Consider the following 24451-nt stretch of genomic DNA (forward strand, 5'->3'; position numbering starts at 1 on the left):
AAGTGGTGGGTCGGGTTGGGGGTCAGTTTGGATTGGGTCGCGGACAGCAGGGAAAGAACAATGCCATTGTTCTCCCTCCATTTAAAATTTCTTAGATGGCCGGCCAAGCAAAATTTTGGGCCGTCATGGAAAATGTAACCATAAACATCGCGTTCAGCGCTTTATACACGCTAAATTTACTTCTCATCTGGAACGCAATGTTTTCGTGGTGTGATTGAAGCCTGGTTTTCGCGTGAGTGTGGGGCAAGCAATCACAGAACCCCTTGCGTCAATGATCTGCTCTGCTCTAATCGACTGTATCTTTGGAGTGTGTGCGTATCAACCGTGCTTCAGTCGAAATTGCAGCACAGACTACAAAACTGATGCAACTCATTTTAATTCTTATGAGAATTTTCTAGTTTAAAGCGCTATGGAGGAAGTCAAACCTCTCAAACAGTAGACAGCCCTGACATGCTAGACAGCACTGAGGAAAAGAGCAGCACTGTGTTATGTGCCAAAATAAAAGGTTTTTCAAATTAAATCAAACTAAAGTTTGTCATGATTTTGACCAAAATATCATAGTTTCATATTTAATAATCTATTATTAGGTAGAATCTATAAGACCTAATTTTATTACAATGGTGGCAGTTGTAGTTAAAGTTTCTAAAGGTGTTTTTTTTTTAAATGTATTTATTTTAGGAAGACTAGCTAGATGAGGAGCCATCCATGGTCTTGCCTGTGCTTATATGGCATTGCACTTTAAATATAAGGACAAGAACATAAAGCGCTTTGAAGTCTGGACCGCCGAGACGTTTGGGAAAATTATTTCAAATTAAGTTTTCCCCCTGTGTTAAATATGTTCTGAATGATGTTTGATTTTAGGAAATAAACTGAATAATAAATATAACAGGCTCATATAAATAGATAGACTCATCAGCTTTTAAAAGGGGGACAACAAACTTGACATCAACAACAAAATAATGTCACTTGATATATGACCTTTTACTTGAAAACCATGAACAGAACTACTCAAGACAACAGAAAATGCAACCCAGGCTACAATAAAACCAGGTTACGTTTTTTACTGTGTTGAGTTGTCATGTGATGTCCTATGTCAAATTTGGGTCTCAAAGCAAAACCAGTGAAGAACCGCTAAGACACCTGTGTGATCTTGAGGTTATCTTCATTGGAAATTAAGGTTTTGTTAAGTGTGGTTTAAGTGTCCAGATACTTTGGGGGCACATGTATCTTCATGAATGGACTTATATACAGTTTGACAGTTGTATAATGACTGCTGGTTTCCAGTGAACTGAACCTTTTTGCTATGTGACATCTACAGAACAACTTCCAAAGGATTTTTAACAACCACAAAATATGCCACAATAGCTGTCAAATAATAATAATAATAATTATAATAAAAAAATAGAAGAGTAACTCAAATCATTGAATCTACTAAACCCCCCCAACCAACAAACAAAAATAAATACCAGTAGTTTCTTAAACAGTTGGCTGTGCTCTGCAAGAGAAAGTGATTTCAGATGGGCACAGCGTTTTTAAGGGTGTAACTGCTGCTTCTTCATGTGCCAGATGAAAGTCTCCAAGTGTCAGAAGTTGAAGGATCCACTCAGAGAAAAGTTTTTGCTTTGACAATACATGAGTTCATACAAATTCTTTATTAGAATACAAGGGAATAGTTCACAAAAAAACATGAAAATTCTGTCATCATTTACCTGAGGCTTTTAACCAACCTTAGAAGTTGTATTTTGTATTTGTGTCTTTTAAATCTTATCTTATTGACTGTTTCTTTTTGCGTTAATCGGCTGCTGTACAGCACTTTGGTCAACTCTTGTTGTTTTAATTGGGCTTTATAAATAAATTCAAACTTGAACTTGAACTTCCAACTCGGGTTCAGACAGACTCAGATTGCACGTTTAGAATAACCGAATATTGATTTTGGTATTCGAGGAGTGGTGGTGGCGTAGTGGGCTAAAGCACATAACTGGTAATCACAAGGTTGCTGGTTCGATCCCCACAGCCACCACCATTGTGTCCTTGAGCAAGGCACTTAACTCCAGGTTGCTCCAGGTGGATTGTCCCTGTAATAAGTGCACTGTAAGTCACTTTGGATAAAAGCGTCTGCCAAATGCATAAATGTAAATGAATAGAGGCGTGCCAAAAGTGACCAACTATCCATGAACATCCCTAACCCAAACCTGGTGTCGGTCGAAGCTGCAAATGCAGAGATGGTAAAGGGGTGTATTTTCAGCTGTTTTCTCTCCAAAACCTGTTCCACACCATAAACTACCTTGGTTTCAGGCCGGCTGATTTGAATTTTTCCATTTCGAAGGAGGAATAATACAGAATTTGTGGTATTTTCTTTTTTTTTTTAAAAAGGACGAGCAGTTCGACATGTCCCGCCCCCCATTTCCTGTTTCAGTAGGAAATACGTCAGAACACCAAACAGAACTGAGCTCTACAAAGCACTTCACTGCGTCTTCATTTTGAACAGTAAATCTATTGGTTTATCATTTTAAACCTTACAAACATATTTTTGTGAAATGTTTCACTTGGAAAGTCCACTTGTGCTATCTTTTTTTTTCAATGAAATACCACTTGGTTTGATATTTTGTTATCTAAAGCAATGACATCCACAAATTGAGTGTGGCTTAAAGGAATACACCCATAAATGTTCATTATTGAGCTGTTCTGTGCTCTGCGTATGCATCAAGCGCAAGGAAGTTTAACTGAGCTTCTCTCATGAACGCACCTAGAAGACTGCTGATGTCAAGATTCATCGTGAAAAAGGAGTTACATTTTGATCTGTTTCTCACCCAAAAATGATTGTATCACTTCAGATGACAGGAATTCAACTATTCAAATTGTAAGGATTACCTTTTTATTGCCGTTATGTCATTTTTGAAGCATGAATGTTTTGGACCCCTTGCATTGTATGGATGTAAACTCATCATATGTCTTTGAAATGAGTTTGAGATGGCATAAGGGTGAGTAAATGATGAGAGAATTATCATTTTGGCTTAAACTGTTCCTTTAAGGATCAAAATACAATTTGGGGTCACTGTATATTGAGTTATAAATGGTGCACATTAGTTATTATTACCCTAATTCAATCATCTAAATTGAAACTTTTGTTGCAAACTTCTGAGTAAATACTACTGAGGTCAACCTGGAAACTTAATATGGAGATTTATTTTGCATTTGCTCTAAGTAAATATCATATCTATTGCATTAGTAGATTTGACACACTGTGCTGAGCAGGAAATATTAAAGATCAGCCTGAAGATTATCCCTGGAGTTGGAGATTATATCTCCCTCTGGATTCCCAAACCTACCGGAAAAGCAGGGAGGGGTGAAAATGATTTTGCCCTGCAGTTATTAGGTGTAATTCATATAGTTAGCGCCTCTGAAAGGTCAAGGTTGTCATTAGATGGACCGAGGTGCAGACAGGCGTGCAATGGTCTATTGATTTTTCTGAATGCGCCATCGGGAGCTTAAACTTTAAGTCTAACAAAGAATGTCAAAATGGCTGACTGGTTTAGCTTTCAGAATTTGACAGTAGAGAAACCGATTTAAGTGGAGATTCAATATTATTATGACCATTTCAGAGTGATGTTGCATTTATGATGTTATATGTACATGAATATAATGTGTAGTGTAGACAGCACAATTAGTAATCACTTCACCTTTCTTTACATGGACAAGAGATACTCTGCTCACCTCTCAAACAGCAAGAAAAGCATTGGTAACACTTATATATATATGTACTAATGGTCAAAAGTGTTGAAACACTTACTCATTCTTTATTATAATTTTTTTTCTTCACATTTTAGAATAATAGTAAAGTCATCAAAACTATGGAATAACATAAATGGAACTATGGGAATTATGTTGTGACTAAACAAAATCCAAAATAAATCAAAACTATGTTATATTTTAGTATCTTCAAAGTAGTCACCCTTTGCCTAGAATTTGCAGACATGTGCTCTTGATATTTTCTCAACCAACTTCTTGAGGTATCACCCTGGGATGCTTTTTAAACAGTATTGAAGGAGTTCCCATCTATGTTGGGCACTTATTGGCTGCTTTTCTTTATTATTTGGTCCAAGTCATCAATTTCAAAAACTTTTTTTTTTTTAATTACATTTTATATAAAATGAAATAAATTAATATGTTGGCACAATTATATTTTTGTCAACAAAACTAATTTCAAACATTTAAGCATACACCTTCAGATCAAAATATTTTTAAGATCATGGGAAACATTTCAGTCAAGTGTTTCAAAACTTTTGACCGGTAGTGTATATAAAACTTGTAATAATTGCAGAAAATGTTGTTCTCTATAACGCACCTAGAATATTATAATGCATGCAAGTGCTTCTGATCACGTGAGGACTTACATTGTTTTTAGCACTAAACAACACAAATTGTTGTGTAAAGCCACTGTAAATGCAGTAATTCAGCTATTTTCACAATAGTGTAGCTTTTCCAGTAACGAGCTACATTTTCCAGTGAGTGGCACTGTAGCATCACAAGAAGTGAGTTGTGGCCAGAACTTTGAAGGTCATAAAAGCATATAAAGGCAGCATAAAGGTATTCCATATGACTACAGTGGTTAAATCCATGTCTTCTGCGTGTGGGTGAGAAACAGATCAACATTTATGTCCTTTTAAACTATAAATTCCCCTGCCTGTTAAAAAGGGGGCTATATGTTTAAAGCACGTTTAATGCATGTTTAAGGCAATATGTTTTGGCAAATCGCCAAAAACCAAAGAACGTGAAAGTAAAAAGTGAATGTGAAAGTGGAGATTTATAGTAAAAAAGGATTTAAATATTGATCTGTTTCTCACCTCTGAAGACATGGATTAAACCACTTGAGTAATATGGATTACTTTTATGCTGCCTTTATGTGCTTTTTGGACCTTCAAAGTTCTGGCCACCATTCACTTGCATTGTGAGGACCTACAGAGCTAAGATATTTTCTAAAAATCTTTGTGTTCAGCAGAAGAAAGAAAGTCATACACATCTGGTATGGCATGAGAGTGAGTGAATGATGAGAATTTTCACTTTTAAATGAACTATCCCTTTAAGAATATTAATCTTTAATATGTTTGATACATGTTTAAATAATTGTAAGTAGTTTATAATTTTTTTAATATATATATATATATTTTAAAGTTTGGTTAAACTTTGGTCTGTTATAGTTCCATGATCCATGTTTTTGTCATTTTGCACATTATCGTCAATTAAAATATTTTATTTTTGTTGACTACAATTATACTGTATGCCACTTTATTCAAGAGTAAAACTGATTTAAATGAATGAATATGACATCATAAAATATTGACTAAATTTAAAGGATATTTTAGTCATTTTTCGCCTACAATTATGGTGAAAAAACTAGTTTGTCCCGATACTTATATATATAAAAAAGAGTACGAGTATCGATACTTATTTACAGTACTCATCGATACGATACCTGTTTTTTTTTTTTTTTTTTTTAATGAACTTTAATCGAATGAAAATATAACAATACATTTTGAACATAATATTGTATTATTGGTATCAAATGAAGTGTTTTTATACAGAACCTCACAGCACAATCCACAATACAATACTGGAATTATTTTTGTCAAAAAAAATGGCTGCATAACAGAGCATCACAAATGTGTGATATTGCTAAAATATAATAAAATTACTATTGATTTATTATTATTATTATTAGTTGTAGTAGTAGTAATCCATCCATCATCCATCTTCTGTAGCCCCTTGTCCTATGTAGGGTTGTGGGTAGTGCTGGAGACTATCCCAGCTGTCTTGTGCCGAAGGCAGGGAAACACCCTGGACAGGTGGCCAGTCCATCACTGGGCTTACACACACAGACATACACATTCTCACTTTCACTCTCACCTACAGGCAATTTATAGTTTCCAATTCACTTGACCTGCATGTTTTTTGACTGTGGGGAAACCGGAGCACCCAGAGGAAGCCCACACGAACAAAGGTAGAACAGGCAAACTCCACACAGAAAGGCCCGGTTGAGCCGGGACTCAAACCAGGGACCTTCTAGCTGTGAGGCGACACCATGCCGCCCTTAGTAGTAGTAATATTACAGTGAATATTACATAACTATACAATCCATTTAAACTGAGCTTTTATTTTGGCGGAAGCTTTTATTTTGTAGTTAAGTCCTTTCAGTGTCTGTGTATTTTTGATGGTAGCTTCTCACCTCCTGAAAAGCAGGTCACTACGAGACCCAATGTAATTCTTAAACCGCAGGCTGCTATGTAATAAAATAAATATGTAGTCTGTATGTGTCTCACGCTACAAAGTGAATTAGCGCTCTGCTCACAGTCATTTGCTACAAACAGTGGAGAGTAAAAACCTTGGCAGTTCAAAAAATTGCAAAGTTCTCCCCATAGCCTCTGTTTAACCTCTCTCTACACTCGAAATAATTCAACTCTTTTACAACAAATCAGTGCTATTTCATCTGCCAATCTGATGCCAGGGTGAGCGTCGCAGCCCCATGTGTACTGGACATGTCAAAAATGTGCTTAAGAAACTCCTCTACATCACAGACTGACAGCTGTCCATCACAAAACTCAAATCTTGCCACCATAACCAACAAAGCCGTTCCCATGTCCCCTGAATGCTACAGACCTGGCATGGCTAATTAGTCATCGTGATGCTTGGCTAGACGGCCGTTTGAGACCACAAGCCTGTGAGCCATTGATTTTCCTGCAAGCTTCTCTTCTCTCGCCAGCTAATAAGGGGTCTTGTGTCTGGACTTTAGAAGATTGTAAGTGAACGGTAAGTCAACAGAGCGCCAACGGAAGGACAGAGAGGAAGAGAGATTGATGCTTAAAGTAGGGTTAAGATTCTCCCAGAGATAGTTGCTCATCTCAGTGCTCACTGAAAAACTTGGAGGAAGAAAGGAGTCAGTACTGTAGTGCTAACTTAAAGGCATAATTTACCCCAAAAAGTAAAATTCTTGCCATTGTTTACTCATCTTAATGTTGCTCCAAATCTGTATGACGTTCTTTCTACTGTGGAACATAATGAATGCAACAGGGTTGGGAAGTAGTTCACAATGTATACACTTATGTTTAATTTAATTAGGCTTGGGATCGATGGCGTTGTCATGTATCAATAATTGGAAGATTTTCCCACTGATTATCGATGTATATATCAGGATTTTTTCTGATATAAATAGGGCTTCCCGTTGCAAAATAGTCAAACATATTTCTCAACACAACTTTGGTAAGTGTGAGCGGCAGGGTTAATTAAAGTGGGTAGCACACCGTGGTCTCCCAAACTATTACGTCTGACTACATTAAATGGAATGCAACTGGCAGTGAATTGAAAGCACACAAATTAGGCTTCTAATATATCAGCTGATGTTATTATATCGATGCCTCAAACATTTATTGATAAAATCAATAGTCAATACATACTGCAGATCAATAATCTATATATCAATATTTTACGACATCCCTTAATTTAATGTTGTCACCCTATATCTTAAACCCTGTAGAATTGTTTTTTTTTTTTTTGGCAGAAACCATGGTTTTGATACAATTAACCTTGGTTCTACTACTACTGGTGTATCCATATAGTAACATTGTAGTAACCATGGTAAATTTTGTGGTTACTATACCATGGTTCAACTATGGTTACTGTAATAAAACCATGGCTAATTTTCATAAGGTAATGTCACCCTAATTAAATATATAACGATCAGATGATATTGAATTCTGCGATTGCGGTATATATCTAAAAATAGGATCTTCTTTAAATAGCTTCAATGTAGTTAGCTATTTTTTGTTTATAGCTTATAGTGTAGCTAACTACTTAAAAGAGTAGATTGACTGTAGTTTAAAAAGTACAAAGTACAGTTTCAAAGTAGCTTCTCTAACATTGGAATGCAATGACAATGAATGCAGACTGGAGCTTTGAATCATCTAAAATAGCACAATGCACCATAAAAATATGATCAAATTTAAATTTAAATAGTTCATACAATGTGTATATTGCTATGTATTGAAGTCTGTAAAATGCATATTTCTTAATTATTTCTGAATATATATTTCTAAGTCTATTATATCTTCTAAAGTGACATGATAGCTTTGTGTGAACGAATAGACTGAAATTTAATTTGTTATTTACTGAAAATATTCTTCATTGCTATTGATGTCAATGACGACTGATTAAAATTGGTCTCAAGACACATGGGAAAACATGGGGGGAAAAGTTTATTTATATGCAATTATATATATATATATATATATATATTGTATATATAAAAAGAGTGGCCACTAGGCATGTCATAAAATATTGATATATCGATTATTGATCAGCACATTATTTTATCGATATTTTTTTAGGCATATATTTATTAACATTAGCCGACATTTAAATTAGAAGTCTAATTTGCATGCTTTCCACTTCACTCAGTTGGCCTCGTTTCATGTAGTCTGTCGAAATAGCACTGGGAGACCACAAGATGGTGATATAACATTTACTAAGACGCGAATAAGGCACAGGTCTCACAGCTTAGGACGCTTTATTGCACAGGTGGCAGTTGTGGATCTAGTCACTATACACACAAAAGTTATGATGGTTTTTGTACTTCTTCAAGAATGAACAAAGTAACATTGATGAGTTTGCAGGTTAGTGTATGAATATGGTGTAGCTGCGCAAACTGAACGATAAGAAATTATTATGCATTTTTTCTGTATGAAGCCTTGAATAGGTCTTTTATTCAAGCTGTCAAACCACAAAAGACACTGTAGCTGTAAATGAAAATACATTGTGTAGGCTATGTGAAAGATACATATACATAATATATCATCCAGTGATGGCTACAGTAAATAATCTTTGTGCTTTGATAATGATTTGGGTTGAATTTAATGGAAAACTATGCGAATTAAGCTACATGGCACTGTAGAATTTTGAGCAGCCTCTGAAGTTGGTGAGTGGCGGCGGTGTGTGCTTGCCTTCATAGAAAATAATTGATTCGAATTTGAGAACACACCATGTCATCTGCCAGATGCATCCGGTGTGTGACCCCCTTTAATTTACCTTGCACTTTCCACTTTACCAAAGTTATATATATCAATAATCATTGGGGAAATTTTCTGATAATCGATGTGTGAAAAGCGTTTTAGCCACTACATTCTTCAACGTTTCTCTTTAGGGTTCCACAGAAAAATAGGTTTGGAATGACATAAATGATGACAGAATTTTCATTTTTGGGTGAACTTACCCTTTTACAGAACAGTATATGCAAGTGTGCACAAACACAAATTATGGCCTGGGATGTGGAAAGCAAGAAAAAATAAAGCAGTATAAATATTCTATATAAATTACTGCACTATGTTTTATGGTCTTTGGAGTGCTTTGTATCACCCCGGGACAGTTTAAGTGAATGTTTCAAATGCAATCTTCAGTAATCTTCTACAACCTCCTCTGCCAATGTTAACTCTCATGTGCATTTAAGTCAAGGACGAAAACATCTATCATGAAAACTTAAAAGTCGTAAGGGTGGCTTACATTAAATCAGAGATTCTCAAATGTTGGGTGGCAACCCAAAAATAAATAGGGATAGGGTTGCAGACAGCAGGGAGAAAATAATTCTAAATGTAAATAATAAAATGCAACTAGCCAGATAATTGTGTATATTATAGCCAAATAGGTAGGCTTATCATTTTTTTAAAGGAAGGAGAAAGTGCTTCCTCTTTCATTTGTTGTTGACATTAACCTTGTGTGACCTTGCATCCACATGCGTGGACGTTGTATTTTGGATTCGCTATACGCAACGCATAATATAATTTCATTTAAACTGACTGATCTTAGTTCAGGAGACTGAACTAAGTAAAAGGGTAAACATTTTGACATTTGGAGTCATATGACCAAACAACATGGCGTCGATAACAGCGGAGTATCTGTTTGGTTGAAACGGCAACAAAACTACATCTGGTAAGAAACCTAATTAAGTTTTTACATTGAAACCTGTTTGAGTCAAAAGATTAGAGTCTCTAGTTTCATCCGATATGCCATTTTAAAAATGTAACATTTATCATGAAACGGCAAGCTGTTAAACACAATGACCATGTATGTGGAATGTATGCTCAGCTTCATTAAAATATCCTATATTCACTGTGCATTATCACATTGAGAATCAATGGATATATCCAAAAGCTGGAAAATGTTGCTTTCAGAGGCTGTATACAGAGTTAGGATGAAAATAAGGTGCATTTCAAACTGTTCTGAGACCAGTGCAGATAGACAGCACACTGGAGGTTAAGCCATTCAGTAAATAGAAAGCAAGTGAAAAGACTATAGCTCTCTATGCAGCTAAGTGCATTGAATCCAAACTTCCTATTTTAAATTCAGCTTCAGGCTGCAGATGATGTTTGGACCACTCAACATGTTTGTCAGACATGGGACAATGGTAATCAGTACATGGATTCAGAATGTATTATTTTATTTTAACATGGTTGGCAGTGATTGGATGATGTGGGCCATTACTTTGAATCAGAATTAATTATGCTAATTTCTGATGCAATGTCTGTAGCTTCTCAAAAATGTGAATAACCAACATTCCTGGAAACATATTAAATAATTTGATGAAAAAAAGCTGACTGTCAATAGCTTGGTATTATTTACAGTTTCACAACTTAGTCCCGCTGTCCACATATGTGGACTTTAATTTTTAGGAATACTATTTGCTCCAGAAATTATTATTATTATTTTGTTGCTTGTTTGTTAGGTGCAACTAGTTACAAATCAAATGCACACAGCAGTCACACTCGGGTCTCTGGAGGTTAAAGTGTGTCCAATTAAACACTACTGTATTATGCCAAAACATCTCTCACTTGGTGACAATTAGGCAGATGCCAACATGGACAGGTTGTATGACATATCCTTGTCTTTATTAAAAACTATGAATAAAATATGACCCTGTCTATACTAAGCACAAGTTAATTTGCAGTGTGGATTATCATGGTTTGTGCCAAACACAATTTATTTTGTACAATGAATTATTGGCTGCCGATGGTATAAAACTTCATAAATATTCAACAGACATTCACATACCAAAATTGTTATGTTAATAATAATAAAAAAATAAAATAAAATAAAATAAAAAAATCAGTATTTGATTTTAAGGACATTTTTGTTAACTTTCATATGACAAACAATTTTGGTACTGTGTTGTGTCGACACTTGATGTCCAAAGAAAAATTTGTATCCTGAAGCAAAAGCAGTTATAACTGTTTAGAACTAAAGTATCATTAAGTACTACATAATATACATGAACAAAATGACTGACAGGTTCTACTCATTGTGAAATGGTCACATTTAATGAACAACTTCTCATTTATGTACATCTATAAAAAGAACCCAGATAACAGGTTACAAGAATCTAAAGCTAATACATACATTATTAAATAATAAACCTTTTTTCTCATGTTAAAGATACATATCATAGTTTACAAAATATGATCAAGGAGAATTAAGAAATTATGACGGTTTGAAAAAAAGAAAACAAAGCAAACCACAAACAAACAAAAAACGAAGGTTCTAAAATTATATTTTATTCAATGAAAACCAAAAGAGTTAAACAAAAGTCCTTGAATAAGATAGTATTAAAGTGAGATATTGACTAAAAAAGTCTGCAAAAAACAGGTGGTGAAAGGCATATAGTCATAGAGCGAAAGCATGGTTGAGCGCGGTGCTTAATCTTTAGAGATGGTCTGACAACAACACGTTGTTCTTGCTGTTTACAAAAGGCGGTCCAGAACAGTCCAAACCAATTTGCTATTTACAGTTTCAACTTCTCTGTTTTCAGGGGCCAAAAATGATCAAAGCAAAAGAGATAAAACCGATATCAAATGATGGCATTTAAGCAAAATTTGTTACTCCTCAATCTTTGAAGTTTATGAACATTTTGTTCTGCCAGTTCAAATTCCTTTTAGACACAGGTTTGGGGAAGCTGGGAAAACTGAGAGAAAAAACAACAACAGTCCAAGTCTTTGGCATGATGAATTAGCTGTATGTTGCGGAAATTGACGTTACACAAAAAGCTTTATCTGACCTAGGAACAGTTTAATGAATCGAAATGGGATGACAAATCTTGCATGACGAACCAAAAAACGGATTAATGAATTTTGTTTGTTCGTATGTTTGTTTCGTTTGTTGTGCTGCCAGGCAGGTGTGTCTCATGTCCCCAAATTTTTTGCTCCCCTGGGGTTCGATTCCTGTGTCCATGTCCATTCCTCTTCCCTTAGCTATCATCGTCAGAGATGCTGAAATATTTTATTGTTCTTTTGTCTTCCTTTTGTATGTCATCATTTATTAATCTTTCTAGGTCTTTTTTTTTCTTTTGTGAGAAAAAGAACTTGAATTAAATTATCAATGCACGATATCTATTAACATGTGCAAAATAGAAATAGAAGACTCCTCATTTTTTCCCACAGGAATGAAGCTCACACATCTAAAAGAGAGAGAGAAAAAAAGATCATATTTGTTAGCTCTGTATGAAAGTATTTATGTAATACAGCTTTATGGCATTCAAAACTTTAAGTCAAAGGAAAGAATAGAACATATATTAGATACCACTGTCATCAAAACAGAAATTTAAACAATGTAAGAATCTGAAAGCGTCATAAACTGTTTGTAGGAGATCCATATCAATTTATTATTATTTTATAGTAATAACAATAACTGTAGCTGTGGTTAACATGTTCAATATTTTTAACCTTTCCATGGTCTTATGGGTCAATTTGACCCTTTTGCATTTTTAACACTAATTTACATCAAATTAACTTTAAGTTTTCAGCCTGAAACTTCATGACATCCTCCACAGAGGAGATGTACACCTGGCAATATATATATATATATATATATATATATATATATATATATATATATATATATATATAGATTATTTTTTATTTCATGTATTTATAAACAAAGCTACATAAAGGTCCCTACTTTGTACCTCAGTTTCATAAGCTTGTAATAAAGGCTCTGTTTGCTCTATCTCTCTATTTGGTCTTAAATCATTCCTCTGGGAGGCAGAAAACACTTGAAAAAAATATTTTGTTTCAGTACACTCATACTCAGAATTTCACATACACACACACACACACACACACACACACACACACACACACACACACAAACAAATACACTCATAGACAACAGACACAAAAGCAAACAAAAGGTGTTTTTAAATGTATTTGTTCAAAAGTTATTTTGCTGTTAATTCAGTGTTCATTATATGTTTATTAAATGTTCAGCATATAAACACCTATAAAAAAAGGAGAATAAATGCTAATTAAATTGATTAGTTATTGGATTATTTTGTTCAATTAATCATCAAAAGAATTTCAAATTGAAATTGTGAATTAAAGAAAGTGAATAAAAAAGTTATCATGTCTGCTCCAATCACTGCTTCTGTAAGCTCCAAATAGCCACAAACTCTACATCAGCTCTTACTTTAGGTTGTTTTCTACAATATGGGTCTATTTTTACTAGTCTCTCAGTTTGTCTGGGTAAATAATCCACTGTTGTGTCTCAAATGTCCAGAAAAAAATGCAGTTCAGCAGAGAAGTATTATAAACAAATCATCGTTTGAATGTGTTCCTGACAACTGATGATAAAATGTTATACATCATTGCAAACCTGATGCCTGATGACACCAAGAACACGTGTGTAGTCCATTCTGAGGCCGTGATATTCCACAAAACATGAGGGAAAGGCGGGAATTCCCAAAAAAGACTGGATGTTTATGGGCGGAGTCCCAAACCATGTTGGGGCGCCCCCTGCTTTTCAAAACTGTATGTTGTAATAGAAGGTGATAGAGAAAAAAAACTTTTTAGAGTGTTTGCTGCCACTTAGAGGAATAATTTAAGACCAAAAATCGAGAGATAGAGCAGAATGAAGATAAAAATGGGTCAATTTGACCCTGTAGGTTCAAAGTAGGGACTTGATTGTTGTGACAAGGAGGAGGGCGTGGCCGGGCCGTGATGGAGCACAGCCGGTGCTGAATCAGCTGATCAGCAGGAGAGTGAGATAAGGGGCAGCCTGAGACGCCGGTTCGGGAGAGAGAAAGACACACGCGGCCGCACTGTGTGTGTTCGTCTTATGTTTTATGTTGTTTAAGTTTATGTTTGACATTAAAAGTTACATTGACTGTTCTTGCCAGTTCCCGCCTCCTCCTTGCCCGTCCTTTAACTGTTACAATCGTTAAGACCATGGAAGGGTTAAATGACAGCTACTGACCACAGTGTTGGGTAAGTTACTTAAAAAAGCAATTCACTATCCAAATTACCAATTACTTCTATAAAATTGTAATCAGATTAATTTGCTGATCTCTTCATGAAAATTAATCACATTATTAATTACTTTACTTTTAAGATATTTTCTAAAACACTTCACAGAAAATTTAGTTTTTCTGCTCAACTAATTCAAAATATTATCTACATTTCCTCCTTTTTCATTGTCGCACATAAGTTATACACCCAGCAACACATGTTTCTCCCTTCCATTTACTTATTTGGGACAATATTCATGTTTTAAATGTATTCTCAATAAATAATATTATTTTAGAAATATGTGTAACCCAAGTAATGTACTTTTAACTGAAAGTCAGTAACTGTATCTGAATTTAAAATGTAATGCATTACACTACTGTTTTTGACTAAAATTTTAGTAGATTACATTAACCAATTACCTTTTAATCAGATAACACCCAACAGGGACTATATGCTGCATATGTTTAATTAAAAGAGTTGGTTTTCATTTTGGGTGAAATCTCCCAGAAAGATGTCCTGATCACATTTCACCCCAAAATAAAAGAAAAAGAAATAATATTTTGTTTAAAAAAAAAAAAAAAAAAGTACATTTATATGATCATTTATATTTATTGCATTGTGATATTATTTTCATGACAATTAAGCATGTCTCTCACAGTATAAAATAATTAAAATATAAATAAATAAATGAATAAATAAAAATAAAATACAGTAATATAATGATTGTTTTAATAAAAAAAAATATATTGAGCATACATTTTGGTTCAGTACAAATACTAACATGATGACTAAATACTGTACAATTTTAATATATAATTATTTTTTAATTATTTCATTTTTGTAGCATTACAGTAATGTGAATGAGATTTATTTATTTATTTATTTATTTTTTCGCAGTACAGTAATGAGAATTTTGCATTATTGTAATGAGAATTAGGATTTTTTTTTGCATTATAGTAAAGAGAATGAGATTTTCTGTATTTTTTTTAATTTTTTTTTTTTGCATGATAATGAGATTGTTTGCATTACAGTAATGAAAATGTGATTATTATTTTTTTGCATATGGTAATGAGAAAGATAATTTTTTTTGCATTATGGAAAAGAGAATACGGGGTAAAATTTACTCAACTGTCGTAATGGTTCTAAAAATAGACTTCAGTTTCTTCAGTAGACAAAATGTATTTATTCTTATTTTTTCCTTTTGAAATTGCTGTGAAATATGACCCAGACATGCTATTTACAGGTTTTGTGAGATTCACCCTTTTAAAAGGTAAATAGATGATCCATTAACCTGATTTCCCTTAAAAAAAAAAAAAAAAACATTTCCCACTAGCACTTCTATTAAGGTGGTTAACCTACTTACAGCATAAATTACTGTTGCAGTATTACAAATTAGAACAAACAGAGGCCAATAAGAGCAATATCCACACGGCTCCCACTTCATGTCAGTGGAAAGGAAATTGGTAAGCAGCCACCCGTGATGTTGCCTTTAATTTTGTCTTGTCCTATTACAAACTGACCAATTAAATCTCACTTACAACGGCTCAGAGCAGAACTATAAGGCAAAGGTATTTTTGAAAGGTGCGTGGCCGTCTCGGGAGGGAGAACACATCCTACCCCTTAGGCGCTATCATACCCTACCTCCTGCCTTGCAGCTCCATGCATGAGCTTGCTTTAATTAGAGATATGCTCGTTATACTGTGTTGTTGAGTTGGAGATAGCAGGCACGCTGTAAACATATGGCTTCGGCTCTAATGAATCTTCTGCTTGTTACTCGGCTATCTCCTTCTGCTTCTTGACTCCTGTGGGGAATCGATTAGGTTTATGTGGCTGTAAGCACCAGTGATCAGCCCCCAAGTCTCTAAGGGGTTCTGAGTGGATTGTATAGTTCTTATGAGCCGATGGTCTCTGGTTATGTGTCCCTCATTCTAACCCACTGTCAACTATCTCTACAGTTACTTTATATATAAGAGGGTTGAAGTACCACACTGCAGTTGTGTCCAAAATTGTCCATTTCACAAAATTATAACAAGACCCAATAGTTTGTTGTTGTTTTGAGCGTAGAACTACTCTAGCTGTCTGCAAATATCATAGCCCAGTTTTAAAAGGGTAACTTGTGTCAGCACTAGGATTGGAAACCGAGAACCGGTTCTTGTTCAGAACTGGTTCCATTCTTTACAAAATACCAAAATCGGATGATCTTCGTGACTTTCGGTTCCATTAACCGTTCCCTTGCATGAATTTTCCACCGATGCGGCTGGAACACCATACTGAAATACTCTGACAGTGTTTCCAGCAGCGTATTACTGCAGCAGCTCTGCCCTCTACTGGGTCAAAAGCATAAAACACACAAACAAATTGCTCTTATGAGCCAGCTCTGTTGAATCTACAGCGTGAAACAGACAGCGCTTCCGGAACAGTCCGATTCCCGAAAGGATGATTTAGATGAGTTGGTTCTTTTGAATCTACAGTGCGAAACATACAGCGCTTCCGGAACAGTCCGATTCCCGAAAGGATAACTAATATGAGCCCATAGTTTTGAATCTAAAGCGTGAAAAATACAGCGCTTCCGGTCTAGTCCAGTAGAGTATTAATCTTACACTGATGTGCAAGTTATGAATGTCTAACTCGAAATTAAATAAGAACTGTTGAAGTCTTACAAGCTTGAAGTAAAACATTAGACAACAGAACACAGTCTAAACTGTCTCTGGAACTGTTACTGTTATGTCATGTGACTTTAGACCTGTGAAACTTAAATCAAGCAGTGCAGTTACTGACTGGTTGTTCATATGACAATGTTTAATTAAAGATACACGAGTTTTGTAATACAATGAATTTATATATATATAAAGAAATGAATGAATGGAATATGCAATCACATTTCTTGTTTGTTTACATACAGTCCAGATATAGCCTAGTTAGGATCAATTATTGGATTGGATATATGTCAAAAAGTCAGCAAACACCTTTTACAAGAATTGTATTACATTTATTTCTGATTTATTATATCTGCTCTGTAGAAATCTTAAAGGATCTCATAATTTGGCAACAGACTGCAGAGGAGAGTAAATCCAATAAGAATTGCATTTATCATTTTCAAATAATTGTTCCTAAAAAGTACTAAAAGAACTACTGGAATCGTTACTGGAACCGTTAAGGAACCGGAATCCTTAAGAGGAATTGGAATCGGAACTGGAATCATTAAATTCCAAACGATTCCCATCCCTAGTCAACACATAACCAAAGGAGCTTTTGGAGTAGAACCGAATCGAACAGGTGAATACCAGGAAAAGGTTGAAAAATGGTCTGAGGTGTGATTCATTTGAACTGTGGTATGGTTCACAGTTGATTTCAAAACAATCCATCTGGACTACCAAAGGTTAAGTGCTATTGGTGAAGTATAATTTGCATATTTGTATGCTCCCGGACACTCTTAAAATGTAATGGATTTCTCATAGTTTCTTGTCTTTAAAAATCTGGATTCGGACCAAGAATCAAACTTTGCTTTGGGCCAGGCATTAAAACTCAGATTCTGACCAATCAATAAAACTTGGGTGTGACCAAGCAATCAAACTCGGTTTTGGACCAGTCAATAAAACCTGTGTTTGACCGAGCAATCAACCTCAGGTTCGAAACAAGCAATCAAACTCAGGTTCAGAACAGGTAATCAAACTTGGGTTCGGACAAGGCAATAAAACTCTGGTTTGGCCCAGGCAATCAAACTCAGGTTTGGACCAGGTAAGCAAACACTGATTTGGACCAGGAAATTAAACTCGGGTTCTCAAGTGTAGTCATCTTGTTTGGACCATAATTAATAAATGTAGCCCAGCAGCGTGAATAATGTGGCAAGCCTCTTCTGACATTCATAAATGCCATTTCTGATTACATTCACAGATCATGCATTGTTCAGACATTGAAAGCATGTGATCCAGATCCTTTCACACATTAGAATTCAGACTGAGATGTTTAGTTTTGGAAAATAGTATTTTGATGATTTCACGTACCACATGATGGACAGCAAGACACAGGCCAGGAGCAGGTGGGTGGACCAGAGGAGGGTGGAGCAAGCCGCTGTGGGTTCACCCACTCGTGGAGCAGCTGAGGGGGGACCAGGGGTGGTTTCTGCCAAAGAAAAGAAGAAATTGGTCACTATTTCTTACTTAAGTGTTCTACAACCAAGGTTAAACCACTCTACTTGTTGTGCACAAGTTCATCCACTCTACTACTTATTCACAATTATACCTTGGCAATCAATACAAAGGTAATATTCCTCAAATTAGATGACACAAAATGTAAAACATTAAATCTTACTAACAGATGCCTCTCAATCCAATAGGTTAAAAAGATATATCGTCACAGTGGAGTTGTTATAGTCCATGGCATTTCATATTTGTCTTAATAGTACAACAGGCCCTGCCAAAAACCATGCTTAATTCTATTAATTCAATCTGCTACTATGCCTACATTTTTTGCAAAATTATTTTTAAGTGGCTCATGTACTGTACATATTGCAGCAGTTTTCTGGTGAAAAACACCAGGGGCGCTACAACAACGACTTTTATTCACTTTAAAACAAATCGCGAGTAAAATGAATGAATATTTTTTTTCCTGTTCCTCACACAGTGGTATCATATGACATCTAAATATTTTATTATACACTGAAAAAACTAATGTTGTGGTGAAGAAGAAAAAGTAATTCTACACTAAGTTAAAGCGTGAACTTGAAAATATTAAGTAAATACTACATTTATTTTTAATTCAAACATTTAAAAATGAATGTTTTGTTCATTAAAGATAAGTTATAGAGAAGTAAATATTATTTATGAGTATTTATCACAATGTGTCATAATGTACAGTACATAAGTTCATGTACATAAGTTCATTTTCACACTCACAAAAATTCTGTTAGTTGTTACCATCATCGTGTTTTGTGGACCAAGTGTTGAGGTCTGCATGCACAGCTTCATATTGTGATCCCATTGCCAGTAATGCGGGTTGAAGTTGTCTAATAGGCTACATTGCATTGCATGGAGCTTTCCTATGGAAAGCTTCCATATGTCATGTGGTACATTATAATAACGTGTTAATAATTAAAGTTTTAAAAATTCAAAATGTTAATTTAAATTTTACCAAGCTTATGTAAATAGCATGTACATCTGATTTGTAAGAAAAAGTTACTGAAATATTTAAGTTACATTTACTCTCTCACTTCAATCAACATTATGTCATGAAATTAAGTAGATTTGATGTAATTTTTTATGATTAAAATTTACTTAGAAAAACTGTGTGCAAAAACTTGCGGAATAAAAATTAAGTAAATCTTATTCGTCATTTTAGTCCAAGACTTGAAAGGCGATACATTACATAACCAACTACATTTACAAGCTTATTCAATCACAATCAAATTGCGCAGTAGTTCAGCTGATAGAGCATTGCACTTGTGATGCAAAGGACCGGGGTAAGAGTCCTGAAGAGCATGCGAATCGAAGCGTGGACCCAAAGTGTCATAGAAGCGCCACAAAATGTTGTGGTTGCTTTTGATTTTTGATTTTTTACACAATTAGTCAGGTTTAGGTTTAAGGTTTGGGGTAGGGAGCTCAGTTTTGTTCATTTAAAACTCAATAGAGCATTAACATTAAAAACCTTAATCTCGCTCTTTTAGCACGTTAAATTTCACGTTGAAACTGCCACGATACCAGTAAGAACATAATATCATTTTGTAAAAATTCAGCTTGCAAAAACAACTGGTTGAAATCGCAAGGTCAAGTCTGATTGGCTTGATCATTTTTTAATCAGTCTGCCAGGAAACAAAGTCATGTTTACACTGTATCAGGCTGTGACAATAAGCTGTTTTAAGAAATTACTAGCCACTGAATTTGCCAAAGTTTGCAAGATCCATGTCATTGAATCTTTGAAACATATTCAGAGTTTTGCTTGAAGCACTTAGTTGCAAGTAAAGTATACACTTCTGTTCACAGCCTTCCAGTTCACAAACACATTTTTCGCTAATTTCTTCAGTGCTTTCAATGCAACCATTTGCAGAGCCATGGCTATTATTTAAAGTCATTTTTCCATGCAAGTGTTCTATTCTGGCCTACAAAGCCACAATGCAGTAACTACGCCAACACTGAAACTGAGGAAAATTATTTAAGAGGAACCGACTGTCAGATGATCTCTTTCTGTCTAAGTGCGTGTGTCTTGGACAGAATACGCTGCAAAGTGGTCCAGACTTTATGCACTTACTGAAGAGTCTGACTATATGACACTTGATGGACTGTAATAAAATAGACTTTATATCATAATCTTAACAATGATATAGGGTTATAAAATAATATTAGAGAGATGTTTATGGAGCATTTGTTTATGGAGCATAAACAAAGCAATACCGTTATTGCTTTGTTATTGGTTGAGTTTGTTCGTGTTGTGCAAAAGTAAATGTTATTGAACTTCACAAGTAGATATTACTTGTTTCAAAATCACTTGTTTATTGTATTATTTTTGCAGTGTGACAATGTGTGAAATGACTCTGTAGAAAATGTCTCAGATAAAGTAGACAGAGCTGTCTCGCGCTACAACTCTGATCTCAGCTTAACCAAATAAATAAGCTGAAAGAACACAACGAGGTCATAGGGAGGTGAATTAATTGACGTTTTCTTGTTTTACCCTGGAGAAAAGAAATAAAAGCTTTTAGAGAGTGTTTTGAAATTCTGCTCACAAAGCTAGCAGGCACGGAAAGCATGAAATTCTGCTGACTTTATAATTTTGTCCACCGTTCCAAACTCAATACTGTCTACTGGATCAAATAATACAGGGCAGCCGTCATCAAGTTGCCAGTGCTATTTCTTTCTTTTTTTTTCTCCCCTTTTCTCCCCAATTTGGAATGCCCAAATCCCAATGCGCTCTAAGTCCTCATGGTGGCGTAGTGACTCACCTCAATCTGGGTGGTGGTGGACGAATCTCAGTTGCCTCTGCGTCTGAGACCATCAATCTGCGCATCTTATCACGTGGCTTGTTGGGAGCACTACCGCGGAGACCTAGCGCATGTGGCGGCGTCACGCTATTTTCTGCGGCATCCACGCACAACTCACCATGCGCCCCACTGAGAGCGAGAACCCCATTATAGCAACCACGAGGAGGTTAACCCAATATGACTCTACCCACCCTAGCAACTGGGCCAATTGGTTGCTTAGGAAGCTTGACTGGAGTCACTCAGCATGCCCTGGATTCGAACTTGCGACTCTAGGTGTGGTAGTCAGCGTCTTTACTTGCTGAGCTACCCAGGCCCCAATGCCAGTGCTATTTCTAAACAACATTTACCTGGGCTATCGCAAGGGTTTCAAATCCTGTATCTTTTTGTCCGCCCCAAATAGAACCAACGTATCAATACTTTTAAACCCATGAGTGAACAAGACACAAAGGAAGGTATACAGGCTTTTGCTACTGGGAGAGCTGGCCAAATTCCTAATGCATAAAAACCTCAGTCAGAGTAAATGGTATATTATATTTGACGCAAATAAAAATGAAGTGGTGAGGGACAGAAGTTATGTCTTAGTTGGCAGGCTTTACAAACTTTCAGGAGTAAAAACACACAAAGTCGTGTTCACAAAGTACCCATTTGATACAACGTGCGCTTTTGAGAAAGAAGTACATCACTGGATGTAGAAAAGTTTGTGAGGTTAGTGGCATCAAATCATTGAAATATACTCAGAGTTTTGTTTAAGGCACTTGGTAGCAAGTTAGAAATATATCCACAAGCAGAACTGTAAGCCTACATTCAGCTTTCTGAGCTATGTCTGCAAAAATTGCAAAAATACTTATTACATATGGATAGACAGAAATTCATAAATTCTAAACTCTATGCACATTTATCATGTTTCTTTTTTCTTCTGCTACAGTCCATTGTATTACTGTAATGTCTTGACTCTCTTGTGTTGTCACCTTCCTTGTCATACTGATGTCAAAAGAATGGTGATGCTCCATTCAGTGTCCCAAGTTACCTAGTCCTAGTCACCTAAACTTTAAAGTCCTATTTAAAGTTTTGTTTGCATAGACTACTGTGCCATTATCTGAATTTTTATTTTAGTCTATAATTGTGGTATAATCGGTAACACTTTACTTTAATGTTCCCTTTTTAAAGGTTTATAAAGGGGCTCATTAATGACTAGTAAGTCATTTACAGATGCATTTTAAATCATTGATATGCAGTTATAATAATGTGAATAAAAAGGGAAACTTTCATGCAATACTTGATAAATAGTGAGCATGTTATAAATGCTTAATAAATATATACATATACAGTCTTATATTATTCAAAAACATAAAATGCCTTAATTCATGTTTTATGTACAACTGCAGCAAAAATAGACTATTAAAGTAAGATTAAAATAGGATAGGATTAAGATATAGAATAGGGCAGTTATGACTAAACTAATATCTCTTTTCTATGTTAACACTGGATGCTCACATTATATTTTTGCATTACAGTTTTGGGACACCCTCTTTTTCGCTCTGCATCTCAGACTTTGCTATTGTTCTGTCAATCCGTGTAAGTCTTTTTTATCCAGTTATACATGAAAATCAAATTTGCTCACATTATCCATTGTTTCTCACAACGGATTCCTGTTTAATTATATTTATTCCGCCTCTGTGCATTAAAAAGTGTGCGTAAATACATAGTTTTAGTGGATATATGCCAGTTCTAATTCGTCTTTGGTGCCACTGTAAGCACAAAAAGAAACTGTCCATAATCTAACAACATGAGGTGAAATGGCAGAATTTTCATTTTTTTGTGAACCCTTTAACAGGTCATCAATGACCTCACAGTATATCAACTATTCATGCGTTATTAACCCTCTTTAACAGCAGAGGGCAGCGTGACTTTGAGATTAAGGCCCTTAGACAATTTCTCTTCATTAACAGCCGCTATTACAATTTGATGAGAACTGAGATCACTGGGGGCACACAGAACTGTCATTACGGTGAATAGGAGAGTGTGTACACTTGACACCGCATGCATACCTTGGATAACATCGCTCTCAGTGGTGGAGGTTATAGGTTTGGGTTCTTCCATCCAAGGAGTGGCATGGACTGCCACACTCCAGTCACTCCAAGTGCCGATCTCCATGTCCTTGGCCGCCAGTTGGATGATGTACTCTTTCCCAGCGTAGGCATCGGTAATAGTGTGGGCGGTGCTGTCGGAGAGCTCCACCTGTCAATCAATAACAGGAGAGCCAATCAGGGTTATGGAACTAATGGGAATAATGCGTGCTGTTGACATGATTAGGTATGAGGTGTATGTGATGATGAATGTTTTATTAGAGTAATTCATAATGGAAGGGTTGCTTCATCAGCAATCAATTTATTTATTATAGGGGAAAACAGGGCTAGTTGTCACACTTTTTACTCTAGTGAACTTTGCTCTGGGTAGGTTTATTTTTGTCAAATACCCAATGCCAAATAATAATTTGAAATCCAATTACCTTAAAGTCTATGGTTATAAAAAAATAAACTATTTAACATTTTCACCATTATTGGACATCATTACTAGCCTTTGCGTACTATCTCTCCCGCCTACTCCTGTTGGGAGCCTAAAAGAGCAACTCATCCAAGGGATGGGGCGTAGCTGACGTCAGGAGAGGAGGTCGTCACGTCACATAATGATAGATAGATAGACAGATAGATAGATAGATAGATAGAAGGTCTGAAGGTCTGTGCCAAATTTGTTGGATATAGAATGAAAGTTACAGTTGATAATTTTGGTCTTGGTTTTTGAAACAACCCTAAAGCAAGTCTGCAGAATAACAATATGTTAAAATATGTCAAAATAACTTTCCAAACAGCTTTGTCAAACACTGGAGGTTGAGCCACGTCCAAATGTACTGACTGGCTATCACATGCAGTGTTTTTTGCTGTTGACAGAACCTAGAGCTGTCATATACACAATGTCACAAGCCAAATTCAAATTTGGTTTGCCCACACATGAACGCTTCTGCACAAAATGTCATAACAAATGCACTACCCTCCAAGCTATGTCTCAGACAACTAATTTGCATATTAATGTAGCCGTGTCTGGCTCCACTAGACTACTGGAGAGCAAATAGCTGCATTGTGTGGCCAGTTGCACACCTGGGTTCAAA

The 24451-nt window shown here is 35.5% G+C and overlaps 1 protein-coding gene across 1 annotated transcript in view; it reads right to left on the reverse strand.

Annotated features, from left to right (window-relative positions):
- Positions 1-10939: 10939 nt before the first annotated feature.
- Positions 10940-24451, reverse strand: part of LOC127434049 (ciliary neurotrophic factor receptor subunit alpha-like) — a 290499-nt gene continuing 276987 nt past the window's right edge. The window contains exons 7-9 of the mRNA XM_051686497.1: positions 23334-23523; positions 18320-18437; positions 10940-12490 (exon numbers count right to left, since the gene is read on the reverse strand). Of these exons, the coding sequence (XP_051542457.1) occupies position 12490; positions 18320-18437; positions 23334-23523 (309 nt within the window). The 3' untranslated portion in view covers positions 10940-12489. The remainder of the gene's footprint in view (positions 12491-18319; positions 18438-23333; positions 23524-24451) is intronic.

Source organism: Myxocyprinus asiaticus, chromosome 43 (assembly GCF_019703515.2).
Source record: "Myxocyprinus asiaticus isolate MX2 ecotype Aquarium Trade chromosome 43, UBuf_Myxa_2, whole genome shotgun sequence".
Taxonomy (NCBI): Eukaryota; Metazoa; Chordata; class Actinopteri; order Cypriniformes; family Catostomidae; genus Myxocyprinus; species Myxocyprinus asiaticus.